This window comes from Dendrobates tinctorius, unplaced genomic scaffold (assembly GCF_039654945.1).
Source record: "Dendrobates tinctorius isolate UK_male_01 unplaced genomic scaffold, ASM3965494v1 ptg000059l, whole genome shotgun sequence".
Lineage (NCBI taxonomy): Eukaryota > Metazoa > Chordata > Amphibia > Anura > Dendrobatidae > Dendrobates > Dendrobates tinctorius.
The window spans coordinates 4001248-4027426 of record NW_027361727.1 but is presented as its reverse complement, the minus strand read 5'-3'; the positions used below and the strand labels follow the sequence as shown (position 1 = coordinate 4027426).

The window sequence follows — 26179 nt, the reverse complement described above, 5'->3', positions numbered from 1 at the left end:
TTATTAAATTGGATTTTCTGGTTTTACAGCAAAATAAATTCTGCAGCTTCCTAATAAACTCTGTGGTTTTGGATTCTGTACTCTGTGGGGATTTTGTACTTTGGTTGATTCTTTTCTGTGTCCTTTGTGAGGGATCTTCATTTTATGTGAATTCTTTACATGTTTGGATTCTTCTTGTGTGGATCACTGCACCTTGTATCTTGGATTATGAACCATGTGTGCATTTGGGACTGTATTGGATTCTATGCCTTGTGCCGCAGATTCTGGACTTTGTGCTGCCGAGTCTGTATTTTGTGCTGTGTATTCTATGATATGCTCCTTGTGTGATTTCTGTGCTTTTTCTGGGTTACTTTATGTATTACCCTGTGTGCATTTGGAACGGTTTTGCCTTGCTCTGTGGATTCTGTATTTTTGGATTTTGTTCTTTGGATTCTATACTGTGTTCTTGGTGTTTTTCTTTTGTGTGGATTTTGTACTTTTTTTTTATGAATTCTGTACTTTTTGGGATTTGTGCTTTTTGGAGTTGCACCTGCTGGAATTCTTTGTATCATGGACTCTGTACTCTGTGTGCATTTATGACTGTTCTGGATTCCCCTCAGTTTCTGTATTCTTATATTTTTTGCTGTTTTTTTTATTTGTTTTGTGTGGATTTTGTACTCTTTGTAATTTCTGTAAATAGATTACTTCACTTTGGAATCTGGATTCAGGGCTCTATAGATGCAAAGGACAGAAATCCCAAGATGTATCACAAAATCCACAAAGAACACACAGCAAAAAATCTAAAAATACAAAATTCAGCAGCACAAATTCCACAATCTGAAGCTCAAGAAAAGAATCCAAAACGGTCCTGAATGTGCACACAGCCCTGAATCCAGGATACAAAGTGCAGTAATCCAGTTACAGATATCATAAAAAGTACAAAATCTACACAACTCCCCCCCCACACACACACACAAAGAACATAGCAGCAAATATAAAAATACAGAATCTGAGCTCGAAGCAGAAAATCAAAAACAGTCCTTAATCCAAGGTACATTCAGGACTGTTTTGGATCCTTTGCTTTGAGCTGCAGATTCTGGAGTTTGTGCTGCTGATTCTGAATTTTATATTTTATGCTGAGGATTCTTATTGTGTTTTTTTGTGATTTCTGTACCTTTTGTGGTTTCTATACTTTATATCTTGGAGTTTGTACTTAGTGTACTGAAAGTCTTTCAGGACTGTTTTGTTTCCTCTGTCTTGAGCTGCAGATTCTGGAATTTGTGCTGCCGATTCTGTATTTTCATATTTTGTGCTGTGGATTCTATGTTTGTGTTCTTTGCGTGGATTTTGTGCTTTGTGATTTCTGTACTTTTAATGTTTTCTGTACTTCGTTTCTTGGACTCTTGAACGCTGCGTGAATTCTAGACTGTTTTGGATTCTGGGTCTTTGTTTACAGGTATGAAAAAAGAAGGCAATGATAAGTAAAACAGATGTAGCCCGGTTCCTTTTTTTTTTTTTTTTTTTGGCGCTGCATCTGTTAAGATGATACCGTCGCTTGTAGTAAAGGATTTACACAGTGTACAGTCGCTTAAATCACTATTACCACCTTCATTTCCTGGCTTGGTGAAATGCAGGGAATGAAAAGCTTCACGTTCTCACTTAATTTCTGCGTAGATGAGGGGGCAGAGGGGATTGTGAGCGCAGACGGGACGGTCATCTGTTAATGGTCGGAATATTACTGCGGGGGAAATGAGACAAGTCTGGGAGTCATCAGCATACGGAGGATTTTATATACCCATCAGACATGGGTAAGGGATCATGTAGCACCATACAGACGCCATACATGTGGCGTCTGCTGCAAGGTGGCAATACACATTAATAGAAGACGGTTGAGCGGATGATCACTATGCCATACACATTTGTCTAGTGTGTATGGTTGCCTTAAAGGGGTTTTCCAGCACTTAGAGCCTGATGACCTGTCAATACCAGAATTTTGGGGGTTTGACATTCAGCACCTTCACCTGTTAGCAGGTCCTGTATCGGACAGGAGTAAACTGTTTAGGAAGAGAGGACATTACAGCTCCATACACTGTGCAGTGGCTGTACTTGGGAACCGGGTCTCACCTCCTGTTGAAGTGAATGGAAGCTGAGCTGCACTACCCGAGAAGTATATAATGCCCAACATAGATAGCAATTTGTTGGCAATTTTGTTTGAAACAGTTGTGGTGTTTTTGTTTATTCTTTTTTTACTTTTGTGACTTTTTGATTTGCGACAAATCCATCCAACAATTTGCATCTTTTTTAAAGTTTGTCTTTTGTGATTTAGGTTTTTTTTTGTTACATCAATGTGGATTTTACAGATGTTTTAAGCGGATCCATGAAATGCAACTTAAAAAAAAAAAGCTACAAAATTTGGCCAACTCTACTCCATAGTGATTTTCTGTGAGCAAGTTATTTTATTTTTGGCCATTTTTATAACATTTTACGAAACGTGTGACGTTTCCTCTTAAAAAAAATCGTAAAGCCTGCTAAAGACAGGAAAAAAAAATGGGGGCTTTGCGCAAAAGTCGCAAATCACTTGAGCCACTGATGAAAAAAAGTCAGTGAAAACCACGAGTCCAAAAAAAAACAAAACAAAGCATAAATGATGAATCTGGCTCATATGTGTGGGATTGACAGAATTGTTGCAGAGAGTTACACAAGGCCGGTGATACACGGACTGTGCTTGGTCCTAATACCTGGGCCGTTTGCTGGGCGTCCTGACGTGAGTTGCCTATTTGGAGCAGTTCACGACCCAACAACTTTTTTCGGCCGCGGTGGGTAGTCCGTGTTTACACAGATCTGATGAATTATCTGCTGGCTGTAACTGATTACATTTGTTCGCACTCCATAAAGAATCCTCTGGGAATGTTCTGAAGTCGGATCGCCTGCTTCGGGTAAGTATGCTTGTGTCAACAAACGCGGCTTCACTTCCCTTCCTGTCAAATAGCAGAATTCCCTGTGCCCCTCACATCCAAGTTGTCAGTGCGAAGAGACTTGTAATGTGCATAGCCTAAAACATGTACGTATAAGACTAGAAGGGACTTTTAGATCAGGAACACAAGTCCTTTACGGTTCAGTAATACGTTGCAGAGCATTCCGAAACTGCGGCAAAACCACATCGTCTTTTTACATTTTCAGAAGAATTGCTGTTATAGTTGAACCAAAAAATTTGCAGAACCCTGGTCCCAGAGCCCTATGAACCTCCTATAGATTAGTTGACCATAGGGCGACGTTACGTGTGCATCATACCGCAATGATGGTCACGCCAGACCTGCTAATCAGAAAGAGGAAGGATTGTTGGGGTCAGGTCCTGCGGTCAAAAACTACCAACTTGGCATCTGGACAAGGGTACTGAAAATCTTGTTGCTCAACTCGAGTTAGTTCAAATAAACCTTTTAAAAGGGTTCTCCCTTAACAATATACAGTTAGGTCCATATATATTTGGACAGAGACAACATTGTTCTAATTTTGGTTCTAGACATTACCACAATGAATTTTAAACAAAACAATTCAGATGCAGTTGAAGTTCAGACTTTCAGCTTTCATTTGAGGATATCCACATTACAATTGGATGAAAGGTTTAGGAGTTTCAGCTCCTTAACATGTGCCACCCTGTTTTTAACGGGACCAAAAGTAATTGGACAATTGACTCCAAGGCTATTTCATGGACAGGTGTGGGCAATCCCTTCGTTATGTCATTCTCAGTTAAGCAGATAAAAGGCCTGGAGTTGATTTGAGGTGTGGTGCTTGTATTTGGAAGGTTTTGCGGTGAAGGAAACATGCGGTCAAAGGAGCTCTCCATGCAGGTGAAACAAGCCATCCTTAAGCTGCAAAAACAGAAAAAACCCATCCGAGAAATTGCTACAACATTAGGAGTGGCAAAATCTACAGTTTGGTACATCCTGAGAAAGAAAGCAAGCACTGGTGAACTCATCAATGCAAAAAGACCTGGGCGCCCACGGAAGACAACAGTGGTGGATGATCTCAGGATAATCTCCATGGTACAGAGAAACCCCTTCACAACAGCCAACCAAGTGAACAACACTCTCCAGGAGGTAGGCGTATCAATATCCAAATCTACCATAAAGAGAAGACTGCATGAAAGTAAATGCAGAGGGTTCACTGCACAGCGCAAGCCACTCATATGCCTCAAGAATAAAAAGGCTAGACTGGACTTTGCTAAAAAACATCTAAAAAAGCCAACACAGTTCTGGAAGAACATTCTTTAGACAGATGAAACCAAGATCAACCTCTACCAGAATGATGGAAAGAGAAAAGTATGGCGAAGGCATGGTACAGCTCATGATCCAAAGCATACCACATCCTCTGTAAAACACGGCGGAGGCAGTGTGATGGTTTGGGCATGCATGGCTGCCAGTGGCACTGGGTCACTAGTGTTTATTGATGATGTGACACAGGACAGAAGCAGCCGAATGAATTCTGAGGTATTCAGAGCCATACTGTGTGCTCAGATCCAGCCAAATGCAGCCAAACTGATTGGTCGTCGTTTCATACTACAGATGGACAATGACCCAAAACATAAAGCCAAAGCAACCCAGGAGTTTATTAAAACAAAGAAGTGGAATATTCTTGAATGGCCAAGTCAGTCACCTGATCTCAACCCAATTGAGCATGCATTTCACTTGTTAAAGACTAAACTTCAGACAGGCCCACAAACAAACAGCAACTGAAAACCACCGCAGTGAAGGCCTGGCAGAGCATCAAAAAGGAGGAAACACAGCGTCTGGTGATGTCCATGAGTTCAAGACTTCAGGCAGTCATTGCCAACAAAGGGTTTTCAACCAAGTACTAGAAATGGACCTTTTATTTACAATTATTTAATCTGTCCAATTACTTTTGGTCCCTTTAAAAACAGGGTGGTACATGTTAAGGAGCTGAAACTCCTAAACCCTTCATCCAATTGTAATGTGGATCCCCTCAAATGAAAGCTGAAAGACTGAACTTCAACTGCATCTGAATTGTTTTGTTTAAAGTTCATTGTGGTAATGTCTCGAACCAAAATTAGAAAAATCTTGTCTCTGTCCAAATATATATGGCCCTAACTGTATATCATAATTCTTGAGATCAGTGGGTATCTCCGTAACCAAATTCCCAAGCGATTGTTCGTTTCTCATCCATACTGTGTAATAAATCTGATAAATGATATTTGTGGGGCAGCTCCTTTAATATCAGTGCTACTGCAGTGATCAGCGATCTTTTGTAAGTTTCTTTCAGCTGCTTATTTTTCCTGCAGCGGCCACTATAGGCAAAATGTAGTATTACATGTCGCCGTTCTAATAAGGGACCATGTAATCCATAGTCGGCTGAGGCCAGGAGACTGAGAGCTGATGTTAGCTATTCTTGTCTCTGACTTAGAGGGGATACTGAGCAAGTCATCCCTTCCAGATGCCCCAATAGGGATTCTGGAAAGGGGTGAAGGTCATTTTGCCATGCTTAATACCCCCTGCAGAAGAAATGTGTTATTGCCCAGTGGATACCAATATAATAATACATGGTCGCACTTGCACCAAGCCCTCCAAATAACAAGTATGAGAATGATCTAGAGGGCTACAGCTCCCAATAATCCAGCATCACCCATTAGACGGCAATGCAATGTAATGGAATAAAATGGGGAATTGGGACTTGAGTATCCTTACATGTGAAGTTCACGTAATCTTTTATGCTTCTTCAGTAATCCAGAAAATCTGATATAGTTCCATGGATTAATGGAATTTTACAGCTTCATTACTGTAACTCAGGTGGGCTGTAATGTAGGTCATTACCGTTCATGAAGGGGGTCTTTGATGTGGAATGAATTAAGTTATGCAGGGTCCCTCCGCCAGCTCTTAGCAGAGCGGCAGAACTTTTATCTCAGTTTGCGCTTTAACAGACACTTGTGGCTTTTCTTTAAAAATGGAAAAATGTTGATAGATGTCGGCCGCTCCCCTGGCCCCGCAAATATAAGGAAACACTTGGAACATGTCGGTCTCCGCAGGATTTACTAATCGTTCAATGCTTGTGCGGCGCGCAGTAATCAGAAACAGGAGTCCTCCGCATATGGAGCATATTAGAGGAAAAGCGGACTCTGCACACAGGCCCGGGCCGCTCCTCTCCCTTTTGACTTTTTATTTCTAATACCATTTTTTAGCTATGTTTGTGCCTGGGAAACTTAGACATAAGGCATCCATTGATGTTGCTGTGAAGTCTAGGAAAGCTGTGCAGCAATTCTCACCATATTGGTTGTTATCCAGATTTCCCAAAACCAGATATAGCAAAGACGGAACAGATCCCTAGAGGAGCAATGACGTCTCATTTACTACAGAATTTGTAAGGCAGCGTCGTGGCATGTAGGAATTTGTAAAGTGTGATGTGAAAAAGTTTCAGTTCCCTAATATTGCATATAAGTCACAGCAAAGGTTCGGATAAACTTCTGGCCAAAACTTAATATGCACATGCAGGAAAACAACCAATAATTGTGGTGGGGGCAGCACCTATGTCAGTGTCTGGACCCCTAATGATCATACATTTATTGCCTAATACACGTATTTACTCCCCAACAACATGCCCGCTGTCTTGGGGTCATATTCGATTCCGAGCTTTCATTCAGCCCCCACATCAGATCACTGGCTCGCTCTTGTTATCTGCACGTCAAAAACATTTCTAGAATTCGACCTTTTCTTATTTTCTACTCTGCAAAAACTCTTCCTGTTTCTCTTATTCAATCTCGTCTGGACTATTGTAACTCTCTACTAATCGGTTTCCCTCTTACCAAAATCTCCCCTATCCAATCTGTCTTGAATGCTGCAGCCAGGATCATATTCTCTACCAATCATTATACCGATGCCTCTACTTTGTGCCAGTCATTACACTGGTTACCCATCCACTCCAGAATCCAGTAAAAACTTATTACCCTCACCCACAAAGCTCTCCATGGCTCTGAACCACTCTACACCTCCCTTGTCTCAGCCTACCACCCTACCCGCGCCCTCCGTTCTGCTAATGATCTGAGGTTAACATCCTCAATAATCAGAACCTCCCACTCCTGTCTCCCAAGACTTTTCACGTGCTGCGCCAATTCTTTGGAATGCACTACCCAGGTTGATACTATTAATCCCCAATCCCCACAGTTTTAAGCGTGCCCTAAAAACGCATTTGTTCAGACTGGCCTATCGCCTCAACACATTAACCTAATTATCCCTGTGTGGCCCATTCAAAAATATTTTTTACCATATTCAGGTTCGTCACGTCATGTTCTCACATGCTTTATGCATTTAATAGCCCTATGTGTCTGTACTGTTACATACTTAGGCTGTTAACTGGTTCATGCAGCATTACATGAACACCCGATTCGAACACTATGGCTGGTCCGAACAACGAAAGCAATTGTTACCATCCACCTGTCGTGTCTCCCCTTTTTCCTCATAGATTGTAAGCTTGTGAGCAGGGCCCTCATTCCTCTTGGTATCTGTTTTGAGCTGTGTTTATTGTTATGCTGTAATGTCTATTGTCTGTACAAGTCCCCTCTATAATGTAAAATGCTGTGGAATATGTTGGCGCTATAGAAATAAAATTATTATTATTTTAACATACTGGTGGAAATAATTTTCTCTGCTGTTTTTTGCAGAGTCAGCCGAGGGCACCGTGCCGCTGCAGACAGGAATGAATGAGAATGTCCTGTCCTCCAGCAATAACCCTTCAGCCATACCCCAGCCTAACTCTACCAATAAACCATGGAGGAGCAAGTCCCTTAGTGCAAAGCACACCACGTCGTCTTCCTTACTATCCGTTAAACAGTCGGTGCCGGATAGTCCTAAACAACCTCAAGAACCTCTGAAGCCTTCCCCCAGCAACCAGAAATCCATGCTGGAAAAGCTAAAGTTATTCAATAGTAAAGGGGGCTCCAAAACTCCGGGGTCAGTGCTGGAAGAGTCCCGGGACACCAGCTGCGAAAGACTTGACCAACTTTCCAACTTTGAAGGAGAAGAAATGGAAATCGGCGTGAAGAATGCAAACAGCATCAGCCCATCTTCTCATAGCCCTAAGATAGCACTGAAGGGCATCGCCCAGAGGACGCTCGGCCGGGCACTGACAAACAAGAAGAGTTCTCCAAAGGGCAGCGAGAAAGACAAGCAGAAGGAGAAGAACAAAGACCTTGCTAAAAGAGTCTCTGTTAGCGAAAAGTCCGAGGCAAAGGAGGAATCCAAGGAAGAACCACTCCTTGTATCCACCGACATGCCAAAAAAGACCTCTAAGATCGCCAGCTTCATCCCCAAAGGGGGTAAGAAAGAGGTCTCAGCTCCTACTCACAGTGGAATACCAAAACCAGGGATGAAAACCCCTGGAAAATCCTCAAGTGCCCCAATCTCGGCCAAGGAAGGGGATCGAGGGCGCAGCGGAAAGACTGGTTCGGGGCTTTCTCTTCAGAAGACTCAACTCGACAACCGAAATTCCAGCTCCACGTCTAGTTTGGCCTCCTCTGAAGGGAAGGGGGTATCTACAACGGGCAATGCCCAACCTGGCAGTGGGACGAACACGGTCACTCAGACTACGGGAAGTAATACAGTCAGCGTTCAGCTACCTCATCCTCAGCAGCAGTATAATCATCCAAACACCGCCACGGTGGCGCCCTTCATGTACAGGTACAGAGCCCGCGGGATGGATGGGCATCCTGCTATGTGCTGTGGCAGGATGTTTATATTTATATCATCTTAAAGGGTGCCTTTGTACAGATGCTCGCAGGCTGCTCTCTTGTGCTTGACCAAGCTTAAGCATAGCAGAAGTTTGAGGTTTATACCTACTGCATAAATTGATTGACATTTTGCAGATTACTAAATCTGCTGCAGATATTTTATGCAGCTTGTGATTGAGATTTCCTAAAATCTCATTGACATTGTTGGCCTCTGTAATACTGTGGATTTTCTGCATATGGAAAATTTGCTTCGTATCAGCCTCTTTTTAAAAGGTGGAATATTTTCTTATACGAAACCAGTCGCACCTCCAAAGAAACTGCAATCTGTCCGAACCACCAGTCGATCATTACCTCTCACTTCTTAAGCTTGATCATGGCTCCCTCTAGTGGCAGCTCATGATTGATGCAGAAATAAAAATGTAATGGATGGGGAATAGCGTTGTCATTTTCCGTGAATCCAATAAATGCTCAATCCAACTTGATTTCTGTATATTGAGAAAACTGGAGATGAGGAGATCTTCTTTAAGCAGAGTTTAATTAAGCCCCCCGTCGTGCGCTGTGTGGCGGATGAATCTGCACGTCGAGTTTTCTTTTTATGAATATTTCATGGCGGCAGAGACTGGATATAATCATGATCAGATTATAGTGATGAATTATGTAGATCTCTGACTGTGTCGGCTTCTTCTTCTTGCCTTTTGTAGGTCTCAGACAGACAATGAAGGGAATATTTCAGTGGAGAGCAGCACAGGAGGGATTCATTTGGAGCCCCCGCTCTATAATAAAACAGGAACCTCCTGCGTGGAGGATCTGTCTGGTAAGTGGATCACCGGGGGACATTGTGACATCACCCGTCTGCACCCTTCACTCCCACGTACCAAGTAATGAGCAGCTTTACAGTAAGGTGTAAATCACACATGCACTGATTATATATATAAAGCTCAAGTGTGTGTATGCATGTGTGTGTGTGTATGTCCGGGATTGGCATCTGCACCGTCACAGCTACAGCCACACAATTTGGCACAGTCACACGTCTGGACCCCGAGAGCGTCCTAGGCTATGTTGTGAGGCGAAATTTTAACCCCGCGCGTCCAATTCACCAAACAATTTTGCCCCTATCTACATAATGGGGAAAAAGTGTGTTTGTATCAAGCCCCGCCCCCTCATTATGATGTCATAATGGTTGCCATGGCGACGCTGATGTCATAGGTTGCAAGCCCCGCCGCTCATTATGATGTCATAATGGTTGACTATGGGATGGAGGGTGTGTGATGGGTATATGGGCACTGGACTATGGGAAGGAGGATATGTATGATGGGTATATGGGCACGGGACTATGGGATGGAGGATGTGTGATGGGTATATGGGCACTGGACTATGGGATGGAGGATATGTACAGTATGATGGATATATGGGCACTGGAATATGGGATGGAGGATATGTATGATGGGTATATGGGCACAGGACTATGGGATGGAGGATGTGTGATGGGTATATGGGCATGGGACTATGGGATGGAGGATGTGTGATGGGTATATGGGCACTCGACTATGGGATGGAGGATATGTATGATGGGTATATGGGCACGGGCCTATGGGATGGTGGATATGTATGATGGGTATATGGGCACGGGACTATGGGATGGAGGATGTGTGATGGGTATATGGGCACTCGAATATGGGATGGAGGATATGTATGATGGGTATATGGGCACGGGCCTATGGGATGGTGGATATGTATGATGGGTATATGGGCACGGGACTATGAGATGGAGGATGTGTGATGGGTATATGGGCACTCGACTATGGGATGGAGGATGTATGATGGGTATATGGGCACGGGCCTATGGGATGGTGGATATGTATGATGGGTATATGGGCACGGGACTATGGGATGGAGGATGTGTGATGGGTATATGGGCACTCGACTATGGGATGGAGGATATGTATGATGGGTATATGGGCACGGGCCTATGGGATGGTGGATATGTATGATGGGTATATGGGCACGGGACTATGGGATGGAGGATGTGTGATGGGTATATGGGCACTCGAATATGGGATGGAGGATATGTATGATGGGTATATGGGCACGGGACTATGAGATGGAGGATGTGTGATGGGTATATGGGCACTCGACTATGGGATGGAGGATGTATGATGGGTATATGGGCACGGGCCTATGGGATCGTGGATATGTATGATGGGTATATGGGCACGGGACTATGGGATGGAGGATAATTATAATTTGCTATAACTAACCACAGTTAGTTACTATGCCCGGGCAGCGCCGGGCTCTTCAGCTAGTATCATATATGATGTGTTCTGAATGATAGATATTATGTAGGAAAATATTATAGAACTCATACTAGATACACTGTATGGACAAAAGTATGTGCCCCCTCCACATCCCACCTATAGGAGCTTTTCTCACCTCCCCTCCTACATCCATGGACATTAATATGGAGTCGCCCCTCTGCAGATATAACAACTCCTGCTCTTCTGGGAAGGATTTCTACAAGATTTTGGAGGAGTCTGGGCAACTTTTTGCCCCTTTGTTCAGGAGAGCAATTGTGATGGCAGACCCTGATGTTGGGGGAAGGTCGCGCTCACAATCTCTGGCCTAGCTCATCCCTAAGGTGTTGGATGGGGCTAAGGTCCGGGCTCTGTGCGGCAGGTAATGTTCTTCCTCCAAACTTCCCCAACCCATGTCTGTATGGACCTTGTGCATGGGGCACCAACCCATGTCTGTATGGACCTTGTGCATGGGGCACAGTCATGGGGAACTGAAAAGGGTCTTCCACAAACTGTTCCCACAAAGCTGAAAGCTGCAATTGTCCACAATATTTTGTGCTGAAGATTTATAGAAGTTCTTCAGCCCAGGGGAAATTTTCTGTAAGCCCCTCAGCCTTCCAAATTCTAACTGTGGAAACTCATACCATGAAGCTACTGATGGGGGCTTGTGCTGATGTTATACCAGAGGAGGTCTGTACTCTGCAGTTATGGAATCAGCAGAGCGGTGGTGACTTTTCTGCCCTCTGCTCCTCAGCACTCAGTGACCCCTTTCTGTAACTTTATGGGGTCTCCACTTCATGGCTGAGTTGCTGCGGTTTCTCCCACTTCTCAATAATATCACTCATAAGTGATGGGGAAGATTTAGGAGGGGCCGGACTTTATACATCTGGGTGGAAAGCGAAGGGCGCGGGTGTTATACATCGGAGGCCATGGGGCCAGATGTTATACAGAGGGGGTAATGAGGCAGGATTTTATGCACTAGGTCTCAATGGGGCCATATGTTTTATATCAAGGCAAGGGGCTGGAGGTTATGCACTGGGGTCAATGGAGACGTAAGTTAAATGCTGGTGGCAAGGGGCTATAATGGGGCAATAGGACTGAATGAAAGATCTAAATTAAGTGGTTTAAGATATGCAGCCCAATACTTTAGTCCATATAGAACTGAATGATTGTTACATAGATAGGAGATGGATAGTAAAATTGAACCATGACTTTCCTAACTAACGTGAATTATTTCTCTTTTTTCAGGTGAAGATCCAGAAACCCGGAGACTCAGAACGGTGAAGAACATTGCTGACCTTCGTCAGAACTTGGAGGAAACTATGTCCAGCCTCAGGGGCACACAGATCAGCCACAGGTAGGGGCAGGGTCTGGGTGAGCACTAATCACACACCTCTAATCATCCATCATCTCAAAATTCACACCCTCCATACAGTCCTATGGAAATTATACTTAACGTAGATTTTCCAGTGATTTCTTGCTTTAAGTAAATGTAAATATTCTTCTTTACACCGAGAGCAGCAAAATCCTCTGCCCTGATATTTGCTGCAATGTACTGTATCTGTCTTGGTAATAAAGTGACAACATTTTAATTGTGCCATCATCACAGTTTGAGGTGTTCCCACCTCAAACCTTTGTCATGTCAGTGGGATATGCCTCTTCTGGGACCCAGATCCTTTTTGAAAACGAGGTCCTATCTTGTGTCGCATGATTGCCATGTGTCCTCTGCTCATTGTTTGCTTCTATTGGAGTCCCATAAACAGGTGAACGTGCTTGCTCTCCTCCCATAAATGTGAACTCCATTTCCCGGTGGCGTACATCTCCAGGCACTATGACATATCCTTTATATTTGTTAAAAATGTCCAATGTTCTTAAATCCCAGTATATATGTTTTCCCTCCAGCACATTGGAAACCACGTTTGACAGCAACATAACTACTGAGATAAGTGGTCGCAGCATCCTCAGTCTGACATCCCGGCCCACACCTTTATCTTGGCGGCTGGGCCAGTCGAGCCCTCGTCTGCAGGCAGGAGATGCCCCATCCATGGGCAACGGGTACCCTCCGCGAGCCAGCGCCAGCCGCTTTATTAACTGTGAGCCCGGGCGGTATGTGTACCCTGCACCTCTCAGAAGGCAGCTGGCTACCAGAGGCAACATGGGTCACAGTGACGACAAGGGGGATGACATGGATCTAGAGAGCGTCAGCATAGATGCCACTGGATACATGAGCGATGGCGACGTCCTGAGCAAGAATATCCGAAGCGATGAGATCACCAGCGGGTAAGAGGCTCAGCGTTGTTAGTTTTTTCATAAAACAATCTAGATTTGGATACTTGAATAGTTTTTTTTAGTTATTATTGTACAGATAATGCTATATTCTCCAGTCACACATAAAGCTACTGCAAAATTTTTCTGATCCTGCAAATCCTGTTCTGCTCTTTTCCCTTGTGAGTGAAAGATGTATTTTCCCCAGCAATGCACAGAGGTCCATACTAAGTAGAGAATCTAGAATATGAGCTAGAACCTCTATAACGGGGTTCTACTGCATTTGTTCTCATTATCTAATTTAATAGATAAAGCAACGGAAAATCTGCACATCACTTCAATTATCAATTACGGTATGTTGTCTTTACCCCAGGAAAATGACCCCAAAGTCCTTTTTTCCAGCGTGTTGTACACTGCTTGTTGCCAGATGTAATCTGTCTTTACCAGCAGAGACACCTAGACTGATTACAGGATGTGGGGTCAGGTTGTTGTCTCTCTGCTCTTGCTCTCCTGTCCTCTCCTGCATATATGCAGTGTGACAGAGAGGAGAGCAGGAGCAGAGAGAAAAAGACCTTATAATTTCTGCATACCAGACAGGTGGGCTGTCGGTTCAAGAAATGCTATTCATTGGACAATTGGCCGGAGCAATGCATCCTGGGAAGTGAGGGAAAGGAAGTTCAGCACCTATAGTGCTGGCAGAATACTAATGAAAAAGAGAGGTCTACAAAAAAAAACAGCAGATGGCAGTTACAGTGCATGAAAAACAGGAAAATTCCTGGACAAATTAGACAGGTACGTGTAGCAAAAGCAGATTTGACTTTTTGTGGGGAAAGAGGATGGCAAAAACGTGCCTCACTATGGGTGTACTGTAACTACCCCCAAACCAAAACTACAGGAGATACACATCCAGGGCCTGTACTGCAACTCTGTACCATAGCCACCAGGTGGCGCTAAGACTACACGTCCCTTAGCACTTCTTGCCTTTCGTCTGCATATCATATAGTGCCCTGTACTCGCCCTGGTGCTTTATAAATTTAGCATTTTTATGTTCTATTTTTTTGTTTGCTTTAATTTTACAATTTATCTGTAAATGATTCATTTCTTTGTAACCTCAAGATGTAATGTTCACCAAACATCACTAGAAACTATAGACGTCGGCCAGGTCCCTCGCTCCAGTCATCCCGAATTTCCTTGTGTGGCCCCCTTGGTAATTGTCTTCCCTGCTGGGCTGAATATAATGACTCTGAGCTGCTGGATCCTTCATCAGGAAGGAGCGATGATCTCAAGGACGAGGCCGAGCTGCTCACAACAAGGGCACAGAGGAAGAGACTTCCGATGTTTAGCCCTCGTGACAGCCCACGTTATTACACGTCCAGGAAACATAATTATTGGGATGAGACGCATCACTGCAGGTGTAGCAGAGCGAAGGGTGTCATCGTGAATCACAGCATGTTATGTGAGGATTTACATGGGACTGCAAGGAGCAGTAACTGTACTATAATAATTATTATTCCAAAAGGTAAAAATTGACTACTTTACTAAATTTCACATCATGTGTCACACTCTGAGAGTATTGCTCTTACGTGACCGTCCATCATGTATCACATGCTGAGAGTACTCCTCTTATGTGACCGTCCATCATGTATCACATGCTGAGAGTACTCCTCTTATGTGATCGCCCATCATCTATCACATGCTGAGAGTACTGCTCTTATGTGACCATCCATCATGTATCACATGCTGAGAGTACTGCTCTTATGTGACCGTCCATCATGTATCACATGCTGAGAGTACTGCTCTTATGTGACCATCCATCATGTATCACATGCTGAGAGTACTGCTCTTATGTGATCGTCCATCATGTATCACATGCTGAGAGTACTCCTCTTATGTGATCGCCCATCATCTATCACATGCTGAGAGTACTACTCTTATGTGACCGTCCATCATGTATCACATGCTGAGAGTACTGCTGTTATGTGATCGCCCATCATCTATCACATGCTGAGAGTACTGCTCTTATGTGACCATCCATCATGTATCACATGCTGAGAGTACTGCTCTTATGTGATCGTCCATCATGTATCACATGCTGAGAGTACTCCTCTTATGTGATCGCCCATCATCTATCACATGCTGAGAGTAATACTCTTATGTGACCGTCCATCATGTATCACATGCTGAGAGTACTGCTGTTATGTGATCGCCCATCATCTATCACATGCTGAGAGTACTCCTCCTATGAGACCGTCCATCATGTATCACATGCTGAGAGTACTGCTCTTATGTGATCGTCTATCATGTATCACATGCTGAGAGTACTGCTCTTATGTGACCGTCCATCATGTATCACATGCTGAGAGTACTGCTCTTATGTGATCGTCTATCATGTATCACATGCTGAGAGTACTGCTCTTATGTGATCGTCCATCATGTATCACATGCTGAGAGTACTGCTCTTATGTGATCGCCCATCATGTATCACATGCTGAGAGTACTCCTCCTATGTGACCGTCCATCATGTATCCCCTGCTGAGAGTACTCCTCCTATGTGATCGCCCATCATGTATCACATGCTGAGAGTACTCCTCCTATGTGATCGCCCATCATGTATCACATGCTGAGAGTACTGCTCTTATGTGACCGTCCATCATGTATCACATGCTGAGAGTACTGCTCTTATGTGATCGTCTATCATGTATCACATGCTGAGAGTACTGCTCTTATGTGACCGTCCATCATGTATCACATGCTGAGAGTACTGCTCTTATGTGACCGTCCATCATGTATCACATGCTGAGAGTACTGCTCTTATGTGATCGCCCATCATATATCACATGCTGAGAGTACTCCTCCTATGTGATCGCCCATCATGTATCACATGCTGAGAGTACTCCTCCTATGTGATCGCCCATCATGTATCACATGCTGAGAGTACTGCTCTTATGTGACCGTCCATCATGAATCACATGCTGAGAGAGTACTCCTCCTATGTGATCGCCCATCATGTATCACATGCTGAGAGTACTCCTCCTATGTGATCGCCCATCATGCATCACATGCTGAGAGTACTGCTCTTATGTGATCGCCCATCATGTATCACATGCTGAGAGTACTCCTATGTGATCGCCCATCATGTACCACATGCTGAGAGTACTCCTCCTATGTGATCGCCCATCAAGTATCACATGCTGAGAGTACTGCTCTTATGTGACCGTCCATCATGTATCGCATGCCGAGAGTACTCCTCCTATGTGATCGCCCATCATGTATCACATGCTGAGAGTACTGCTCTTATGTGACCGTCCATCATGTATCACATGCTGAGAGTACTGCTCTTATGTGACCGTCCATCATGTATCACATGCTGAGAGTACTGCTCTTATGTGATCGCCCATCATGTATCACATGCTGAGAGTACTCCTATGTGATCGCCCATCATGTACCACATGCTGAGAGTACTCCTCCTATGTGATCGCCCATCAAGTATCACATGACTGAGAGTACTGCTCTTATGTGACCGTCCATCATGTATCACATGCTGAGAGTACTGCTCTTATGTGACCGTCCATCATGTATCACATGCTGAGAGTACTGTTCTTATGTGACCGTCCATCATGTATCACATGCTGAGAGTACTGCTCTTATGTGATCGCCCATCATGTATCACATGCTGAGAGTACTCCTATGTGATCGCCCATCATGTATCACATGCTGAGAGTACTCCTATGTGATCGCCCATCATGTATCACATGCTGAGAGTACTCCTCCTATGTGATCGCCCATCATGTGTCACATGCTGAGAGTACTGCTCTTATGTGACCGTCCATCTAGTATCACATGCTGAGAGTACTCCTCCTATGTGATCGCCCATCATGTATCACATGCTGAGAGTACTGCTCTTATGTGACCGTCCATCTAGTATCACATGCTGAGAGTACTGCTCTTATGTGACCGTCCATCATGTATCACATGCTGAGAGTACTCCTCCTATGTGATCGCCCATCAAGTATCACATGCTGAGAGTACTGCTCTTATGTGATCGTCCATCATGTATCACATGCTGAGAGTACTTCTCCTTTGTGATTGCCCATCATGTATCACATGCTGAGAGTACTGCTCTTATGTGACCGTCCATCATGTATCACATGCTGAGAGTACTCCTCCTATGTGATCGCCCATCATGTATCACATGCTGAGAGTACTGCTCTTATGTGATCGTCCATCATGTATCACATGCTGAGAGTACTGCTCTTATGTGATCGCCCATCATGTATCACATGCTGAGAGTACTCCTCCTATGTGACCGTCCATCATGTATCACCTGCTGAGAGTACTCCTCCTATGTGATCGCCCATCATGTATCACATGCTGAGAGTACTCCTCCTATGTGATCGCCCATCATGTATCACATGCTGAGAGTACTGCTCTTATGTGACCGTCCATCATGAATCACATGCTGAGAGAGTACTCCTCCTATGTGATCGCCCATCATGTATCACATGCTGAGAGTACTCCTCCTATGTGATCGCCCATCATGCATCACATGCTGAGAGTACTGCTCTTATGTGATCGCCCATCATGTATCACATGCTGAGAGTACTCCTATGTGATCGCCCATCATGTACCACATGCTGAGAGTACTCCTATGTGATCGCCCATCAAGTATCACATGCTGAGAGTACTGCTCTTATGTGACCGTCCATCATGTATCGCATGCTGAGAGTACTCCTCCTATGTGATCGCCCATCATGTATCACATGCTGAGAGTACTGCTCTTATGTGACCGTCCATCATGTATCACATGCTGAGAGTACTGCTCTTATGTGACCGTCCATCATGTATCACATGCTGAGAGTACTGCTCTTATGTGATCGCCCATCATGTATCACATGCTGAGAGTACTCCTATGTGATCGCCCATCATGTACCACATGCTGAGAGTACTCCTCCTATGTGATCGCCCATCAAGTATCACATTCTGAGAGTACTGCTCTTATGTGACAGTCCATCATGTATCGCATGCTGAGAGTACTCCTCCTATGTGATCGCCCATCATGTATCACATGCTGAGAGTACTGCTCTTATGTGACCGTCCATCATGTGTCACATGCTGAGAGTACTGCTCTTATGTGACCGTCCATCATGTATCACATGCTGAGAGTACTGCTCTTATGTGATCGCCCATCATGTATCACATGCTGAGAGTGCTCCTATGTGATCGCCCATCATGTATCACATGCTGAGAGTACTCCTATGTGATCGCCCATCATGTATCACATGCTGAGAGTACTCCTCCTATGTGATCGCCCATCATGTGTCACATGCTGAGAGTACTGCTCTTATGTGACCGTCCATCTAGTATCACATGCTGAGAGTACTCCTCCTATGTGATCGCCCATCATGTATCACATGCTGAGAGTACTGCTCTTATGTGACCGTCCATCTAGTATCACATGCTGAGAGTACTGCTCTTATGTGACCGTCCATCATGTATCACATGCTGAGAGTACTCCTCCTATGTGATCGCCCATCAAGTATCACATGCTGAGAGTACTGCTCTTATGTGATCGTCCATCATGTATCACATGCTGAGAGTACTTCTCCTTTGTGATTGCCCATCATGTATCACATGCTGAGAGTACTGCTCTTATGTGACCGTCCATCATGTATCACATGCTGAGAGTACTCCTCCTATGTGATCGCCCATCATGTATCACATGCTGAGAGTACTGCTCTTATGTGATCGCCCATCATGTATCACATGCTGAGAGTACTGCTCTTATGTGACCGTCCATCTAGTATCACATGCTGAGAGTACTCCTCCTATGTGATCGCCCATCAAGTATCACATGCTGAGAGTACTGCTCTTATGTGATCGTCCATCATGTATCACATGCTGAGAGTACTCCTCCTATGTGATCGCCCATCATGTATCACATGCTGAGAGTACTCCTCCTATGTGATCGCCCATCAAGTATCACATGCTGAGAGTACTCCTCCTATGTGATCGCCCATCATGTACCACATGCTGAGAGTACTCCTCCTATGTGATCGCCCATCATGTATCACATGCTGAGAGTACTGCTCTTATGTGATCGCCCATCATGTATCACATGCTGAGAGTACTCCTCCTCTGTGATCGCCCATCAAGTATCACATGCTGAGAGTACTCCTCCTATGTGATCGCCCATCATGTATCACATGCTGAGAGTACTCCTCCTATGTGATCGCCCATCATGTATCACATGCTGAGAGTACTCCTTTGTGATCGCCCATCATGTATCACATGCTGAGAGTACTGCTCTTATGTGACCGTCCATCAAGTATTATATGCTGAGAGTACTGCTCTTATGTGACCGTCCATCATGTATCACATGCTGAGAGTACTGCTCTTATGTGACCGTCCATCATGTATCACATGCTGAGAGTACTGCTCTTATGTGATCGCCCATCATATATCACATGCTGAGAGTACTCCTCCTATGTGATCGCCCATCATGTATCACATGCTGAGAGTACTCCTCCTATGTGATCGCCCATCATGTATCACATGCTGAGAGTACTGCTCTTATGTGACCGTCCATCATGAATCACATGCTGAGAGAGTACTCCTCCTATGTGATCGCCCATCATGTATCACATGCTGAGAGTACTCCTCCTATGTGATCGCCCATCATGCATCACATGCTGAGAGTACTGCTCTTATGTGATCGCCCATCATGTATCACATGCTGAGAGTACTCCTATGTGATCGCCCATCATGTACCACATGCTGAGAGTACTCCTCCTATGTGATCGCCCATCAAGTATCACATGCTGAGAGTACTGCTCTTATGTGACCGTCCATCATGTATCGCATGCTGAGAGTACTCCTCCTATGTGATCGCCCATCATGTATCACATGCTGAGAGTACTGCTCTTATGTGACCGTCCATCATGTATCACATGCTGAGAGTACTGCTCTTATGTGACCGTCCATCATGTATCACATGCTGAGAGTACTGCTCTTATGTGATCGCCCATCATGTATCACATGCTGAGAGTACTCCTATGTGATCGCCCATCATGTACCACATGCTGAGAGTACTCCTCCTATGTGATCGCCCATCAAGTATCACATGCTGAGAGTACTGCTCTTATGTGACCGTCCATCATGTATCGCATGCTGAGAGTACTCCTCCTATGTGATCGCCCATCATGTATCACATGCTGAGAGTACTGCTCTTATGTGACCGTCCATCATGTATCACATGCTGAGAGTACTGCTCTTATGTGATCGCCCATCATGTATCACATGCTGAGAGTACTCCTATGTGATCGCCCATCATGTATCACATGCTGAGAGTACTCCTATGTGATCGCCCATCATGTATCACATGCTGAGAGTACTCCTCCTATGTGATCGCCCATCATGTGTCACATGCTGAGAGTACTGCTCTTATGTGACCGTCCATCTAGTATCACATGCTGAGAGTACTCCTCCTATGTGATCGCCCATCATGTATCACATGCTGAGAGTACTGCTCTTATGTGACCGTCCATCTAGTATCACATGCTGAGAGTACTGCTCTTATGTGACCGTCCATCATGTATCACATGCTGAGAGTACTCCTCCTTTGTGATTGCCCATCATGTATCACATGCTGAGAGTACTGCTCTTATGTGACCGTCCATCATGTATCACATGCTGAGAGTACTTCTCCTTTGTGATTGCCCATCATGTATCACATGCTGAGAGTACTGCTCTTATGTGACCGTCCATCATGTATCACATGCTGAGAGTACTCCTCCTATGTGATCGCCCATCATGTATCACATGCTGAGAGTACTGCTCTTATGTGATCGCCCATCATGTATCACATGCTGAGAGTACTGCTCTTATGTGATCGCCCATCATGTATCACATGCTGAGAGTACTCCTATGTGATCGCCCATCATGTATCACATGCTGAGAGTACTGCTCTTATGTGACCGTCCATCTAGTATCACATGCTGAGAGTACTCCTCCTATGTGATCGCCCATCAAGTATCACATGCTGAGAGTACTGCTCTTATGTGATCGTCCATCATGTATCACATGCTGAGAGTACTCCTCCTATGTGATCGCCCATCATGTATCACATGCTGAGAGTACTCCTCCTATGTGATCGCCCATCAAGTATCACATGCTGAGAGTACTCCTCCTATGTGATCGCCCATCATGTACCACATGCTGAGAGTACTCCTCCTATGTGATCGCCCATCATGTATCACATGCTGAGAGTACTGCTCTTATGTGATCGCCCATCATGTATCACATGCTGAGAGTACTCCTCCTCTGTGATCGCCCATCAAGTTTCACATGCTGAGAGTACTCCTCCTATGTGATAGCCCATCATGTATCACATGCTGAGAGTACTCCTCCTATGTGATCGCCCATCATGTATCACATGCTGAGAGTACTCCTATGTGATCGCCCATCATGTATCACATGCTGAGAGTACTCCTTTGTGATCGCCCATCATGTATCACATGCTGAGAGTACTGCTCTTATGTGATCGTCCATCATGTGTCACATGCTGAGAGTACTGCTCTTATGTGACCGTCCATCATGTATCACATGCTGAGAGTACTGCTCTTATGTGACCGTCCATCAAGTATTATATGCTGAGAGTACTGCTCTTATGTGACCGTCCAATCCATCATGAATCACATGCTGAGAGTACTCCTCCTATGTGATCGCCTATCATGTATCACATGCTGAGAGTACTGCTCTTATGTGATCGCCCATCATGTATCACATGCTGAGAGTACTCCTCCTATGTGATCGCCCATCATGTACCACATGCTGAGAGTACTGCTCTTATGTGACCGTCCATCAAGTATCACATGCTGAGAGTACTGCTCTTATGTGACCGTCCATCATGTATCACATGCTGAGAGTACTGCTCTTATGTGACCGTCCATCATGAATCACATGCTGAGAGAGAGTACTCCTCCTATGTGATCGCCCATCATGTATCACATGCTGAGAGTACTGCTCTTATGTGACCGTCCATCATGTATCACATGCTGAGAGTACTCCTCCTTTGTGATCGCCCATCAAGTGTCACATGCTGAGAGTACTGCTCTTATGTGATCGTCCATCATGTATAACATGCTGAGAGTACTCCTATGTGATCGCCCATCAAGTATCACATGCTGAGAGTACTCTTCCTTTGTGATCGCCCATCATGTATCACATGCTGAGAGTACTGCTCTTATGTAATCGTCCATCATGTATTACATGCTGAGAGTACTGCTCTTATGTGATCGTCCATCATGTATCAAATGCTGAGAGTACTGCTTTTATGTGATCGCCCATCAAGTATCACATGCTGAGAGTACTCCTCCTATGTGATCGCCCATCATGTACCACATGCTGAGAGTACTGCTCTTATGTGATCGTCCATCAAGTATCACATGCTGAGAGTACTGCTCTTATGTGACCGTCCATCATGAATCACATGCTGAGAGAGAGTACTCCTCCTATGTGATCTCCCATCATGTATCACATGCTGAGAGTACTGCTCTTATGTGACCGTCCATCTAGTATCACATGCTGAGAGTACTCCTCCTATGTGATCGCCCATCATGTATCACATGCTGAGAGTACTCCTCCTATGTGATCGCCCATCATGTATCACATGCTGAGAGTACTCCTCCTATGTGACCGTCCATCATGTATCACATGCTGAGAGTACTGCTCTTATGTGACCGTCCATCTAGTATCACATGCTGAGAGTACTCCTCCTATGTGATCGCCCATCATGTATCACATGCTGAGAGTACTGCTCTTATGTGACCGTCCATCTAGTATCACATGCTGAGAATACTGCTCTTATGTGACCGTCCATCATGTATCACATGCTGAGAGTACTCCTCCTATGTGATCGCCCATCAAGTATCACATGCTGAGAGTACTGCTCTTATGTGACCGTCCATCATGTATCACATGCTGAGAGTACTGCTCTTATGTGATCGTCCATCATGTATCACATGCTGAGAGTACTCCTCCTATGTGATCGCCCATCATGTATCACATGCTGAGAGTATTCCTCCTATGTGATCGCCCATCAAGTATCACATGCTGAGAGTACTCCTCCTATGTGATCGCCCATCATGTATCACATGCTGAGAGTACTCCTCCTATGTGATCGCCCATCATGTGTCACATGCTGAGAGTACTGCTCTTATGTGACCGTCCATCTTGTATCACATGCTGAGAGTACTCCTCCTATGTGATCGCCCATCATGTATCACATGCTGAGAGTACTGCTCTTATGTGACCGTCCAACTAGTATCACATGCTGAGAGTACTCCTCCTATGTGATCGCCCATCATGTATCACATGCTGAGAGTACTCCTCCTATGTGATCGCCCATCATGTGTCACATGCTGAGAGTACTGCTCTTATGTGACCGTCCATCTAGTATCACATGCTGAGTACTCCTCCTATGTGATCGCCCATCAAGTGTCACATGCTGAGAGTACTGCTCTTATGTGACCGTCCATCATGTATCACATGCTGAGAGTACTCCTCCTATGTGATCGCCCATCATGTATCACATGCTGAGAGTACTCCTCCTATGTGATCGCCCATCATGTATCACATGCTGAGAGTACTCCTCCTATGTGATCGCCCATCATGTGTCACATGCTGAGAGTACTGCTCTTATGTGACCGTCCATCTAGTATCACATGCTGAGAGTACTCCTCCTATGTGATCGCCCATCTAGTATCACATGCTGAGAGTACTGCTCTTATGTGACCGTCCATCTAGTATCACATGCTGAGAGTACTGCTCTTATGTGATCGTCCATCATGTATCACATGCTGACAGTACTCCTATGTGATCGCCCATCATGTATCACATGCTGAGAGTACTGCTCTTATGTGACCGTCCATTATGTATCACATGCTGAGAGTACTCCTCCTATGTGATCGCCCATCATGTATCACATGCTGAGAGTACTGCTCTTATGTGACCGTCCATCTAGTATCACATGCTGAGAGTACTCCTCCTATGTGATCGCCCATCAAGTATCACATGCTGAGAGTACTGCTCTTATGTGACCGTCCATCATGTATCACATGCTGAGAGTACTGCTCTTATGTGATCGTCCATCATGTATCACATGCTGAGAGTACTCCTCCTATGTGATCGCCCATCATGTATCACATGCTGAGAGTACTCCTCCTATGTGATCGCCCATCAAGTATCACATGCTGAGAGTACTCCTCCTATGTGATCGCCCATCATGTATCACATGCTGAGAGTACTCCTCCTATGTGATCGCCCATCAAGTATCACATGCTGAGAGTACTCCTCCTATGTGATCGCCCATCATGTATCACATGCTGAGAGTACTCCTATGTGATCGCCCATCAAGTATCACATGCTGAGAGTACTCCTCCTATGTGATCGCCCATCATGTATCACATGCTGAGAGTACTTCTCCTATGTGATCGTCTATCATGTATCACATGCTGAGAGTACTGCTCTTATGTGACCGTCCATCATCTATCACATGCTGAGAGTACTCCTCCTATGTGATCGCCCATCAAGTATCACATGCTGAGAGTACTTCTCCTATGTGATCGTCTATCATGTATCACATGCTGAGAGTACTGCTCTTATGTGACCGTCCATCATGTATCACATGCTGAGAGTACTGCTCTTTTGTGATCGTCTATCATGTATCACATGCTGAGAGTACTCCTCCTATGTAATCGCCCATCAAGTATCACATGCTGAGAGTACTGCTCTTATGTGATCGTCTATCATGTATCACATGCTGAGAGTACTCCTCCTATGTGATCGCCCATCATGTGTCACATGCTGAGAGTACTGCTCTTATGTGACCGTCCATCATGTATCAAATGCTGAGACTACTGCTCTTATGTGATCGTCCATCATGTATCACATGCTGAGAGTACTCCTCCTATGTGATCGTCCATCATGTATCACATGCTGAGAGTACTGCTCTTATGTGACCGTCCATCATGTATCACATGCTGAGAGTACTCCTATGTGATCGCCCATCATGTATCACATGCTGAGAGTACTTCTCCTTTGTGATCGCCCATCATGTATCACATGCTGAGAGTACTGCTGTTATGTGATCGTCCATCATGTATCACATGCTGAGAGTACTGCTCTTATGTGATCATCCATCATGTATCACATGCTGAGAGTACTGCTCTTATGTGATCGTCCATCATGTATCACATGCTGAGAGTACGCCTCCTATGTGATCGCCCATCATGTGTCACATGATGAGAGCACTGCTCTTTTGTGATCGTCCATCATGTATCACATACTGAGAGTACTCCTCCTATCTGATCGCCCATCATGTATCACATGCTGAGAGTACTCCTATGTGATCGCCTATCAAGTATCACATGCTGAGAGTACTGCTCTTATGTGACCGTCCATCATGTATCACATGCTGAGAGTACTCCTCCTATGTGATCGCCCATCATGTATCACATGCTGAGAGTACTGCTCTTATGTGATCGTCCATCATGTATCACATGCTGAGAGTACTGCTCTTATGTGATCGTCCATCATGTATCACATGCTGAGAGTACTCCTCCTATGTGATCGCCCATCATGTATCACATGCTGAGAGTACTCCTCCTATGTGATCGCCCATCATGTATCACATGATGAGAGCACTGCTCTTATGTGATCGTCCATCATGTATCACATACTGAGAGTACTCCTCCTATCTGATCGCCCATCATGTATCACATGCTGAGAATACTGCTCTTATGTGATCGTCCATCATGTATCACATGCTGAGAGTACTCCTATGTGATCGCCCATCAAGTATCACATGCTGAGAGTACTGCTCTTATGTGACCGTCCATCATGTATCACATGCTGA

The 26179-nt window shown here is 44.7% G+C and overlaps 1 protein-coding gene across 5 annotated transcripts in view; it reads left to right on the top strand.

The window, feature by feature from the left end:
- Positions 1 to 26179, top strand: part of NAV2 (neuron navigator 2) — a 479602-nt gene that overhangs the window by 383498 nt on the left and 69925 nt on the right. For all 5 annotated transcript variants that reach the window (XM_073578323.1, XM_073578321.1, XM_073578320.1 and 2 more), the window contains 4 exons: positions 7646 to 8660; positions 9412 to 9524; positions 12250 to 12358; positions 12904 to 13281. In XM_073578323.1, coding sequence (XP_073434424.1) covers positions 7646 to 8660; positions 9412 to 9524; positions 12250 to 12358; positions 12904 to 13281 — 1615 coding nt within the window. The remainder of the gene's footprint in view (positions 1 to 7645; positions 8661 to 9411; positions 9525 to 12249; positions 12359 to 12903; positions 13282 to 26179) is intronic.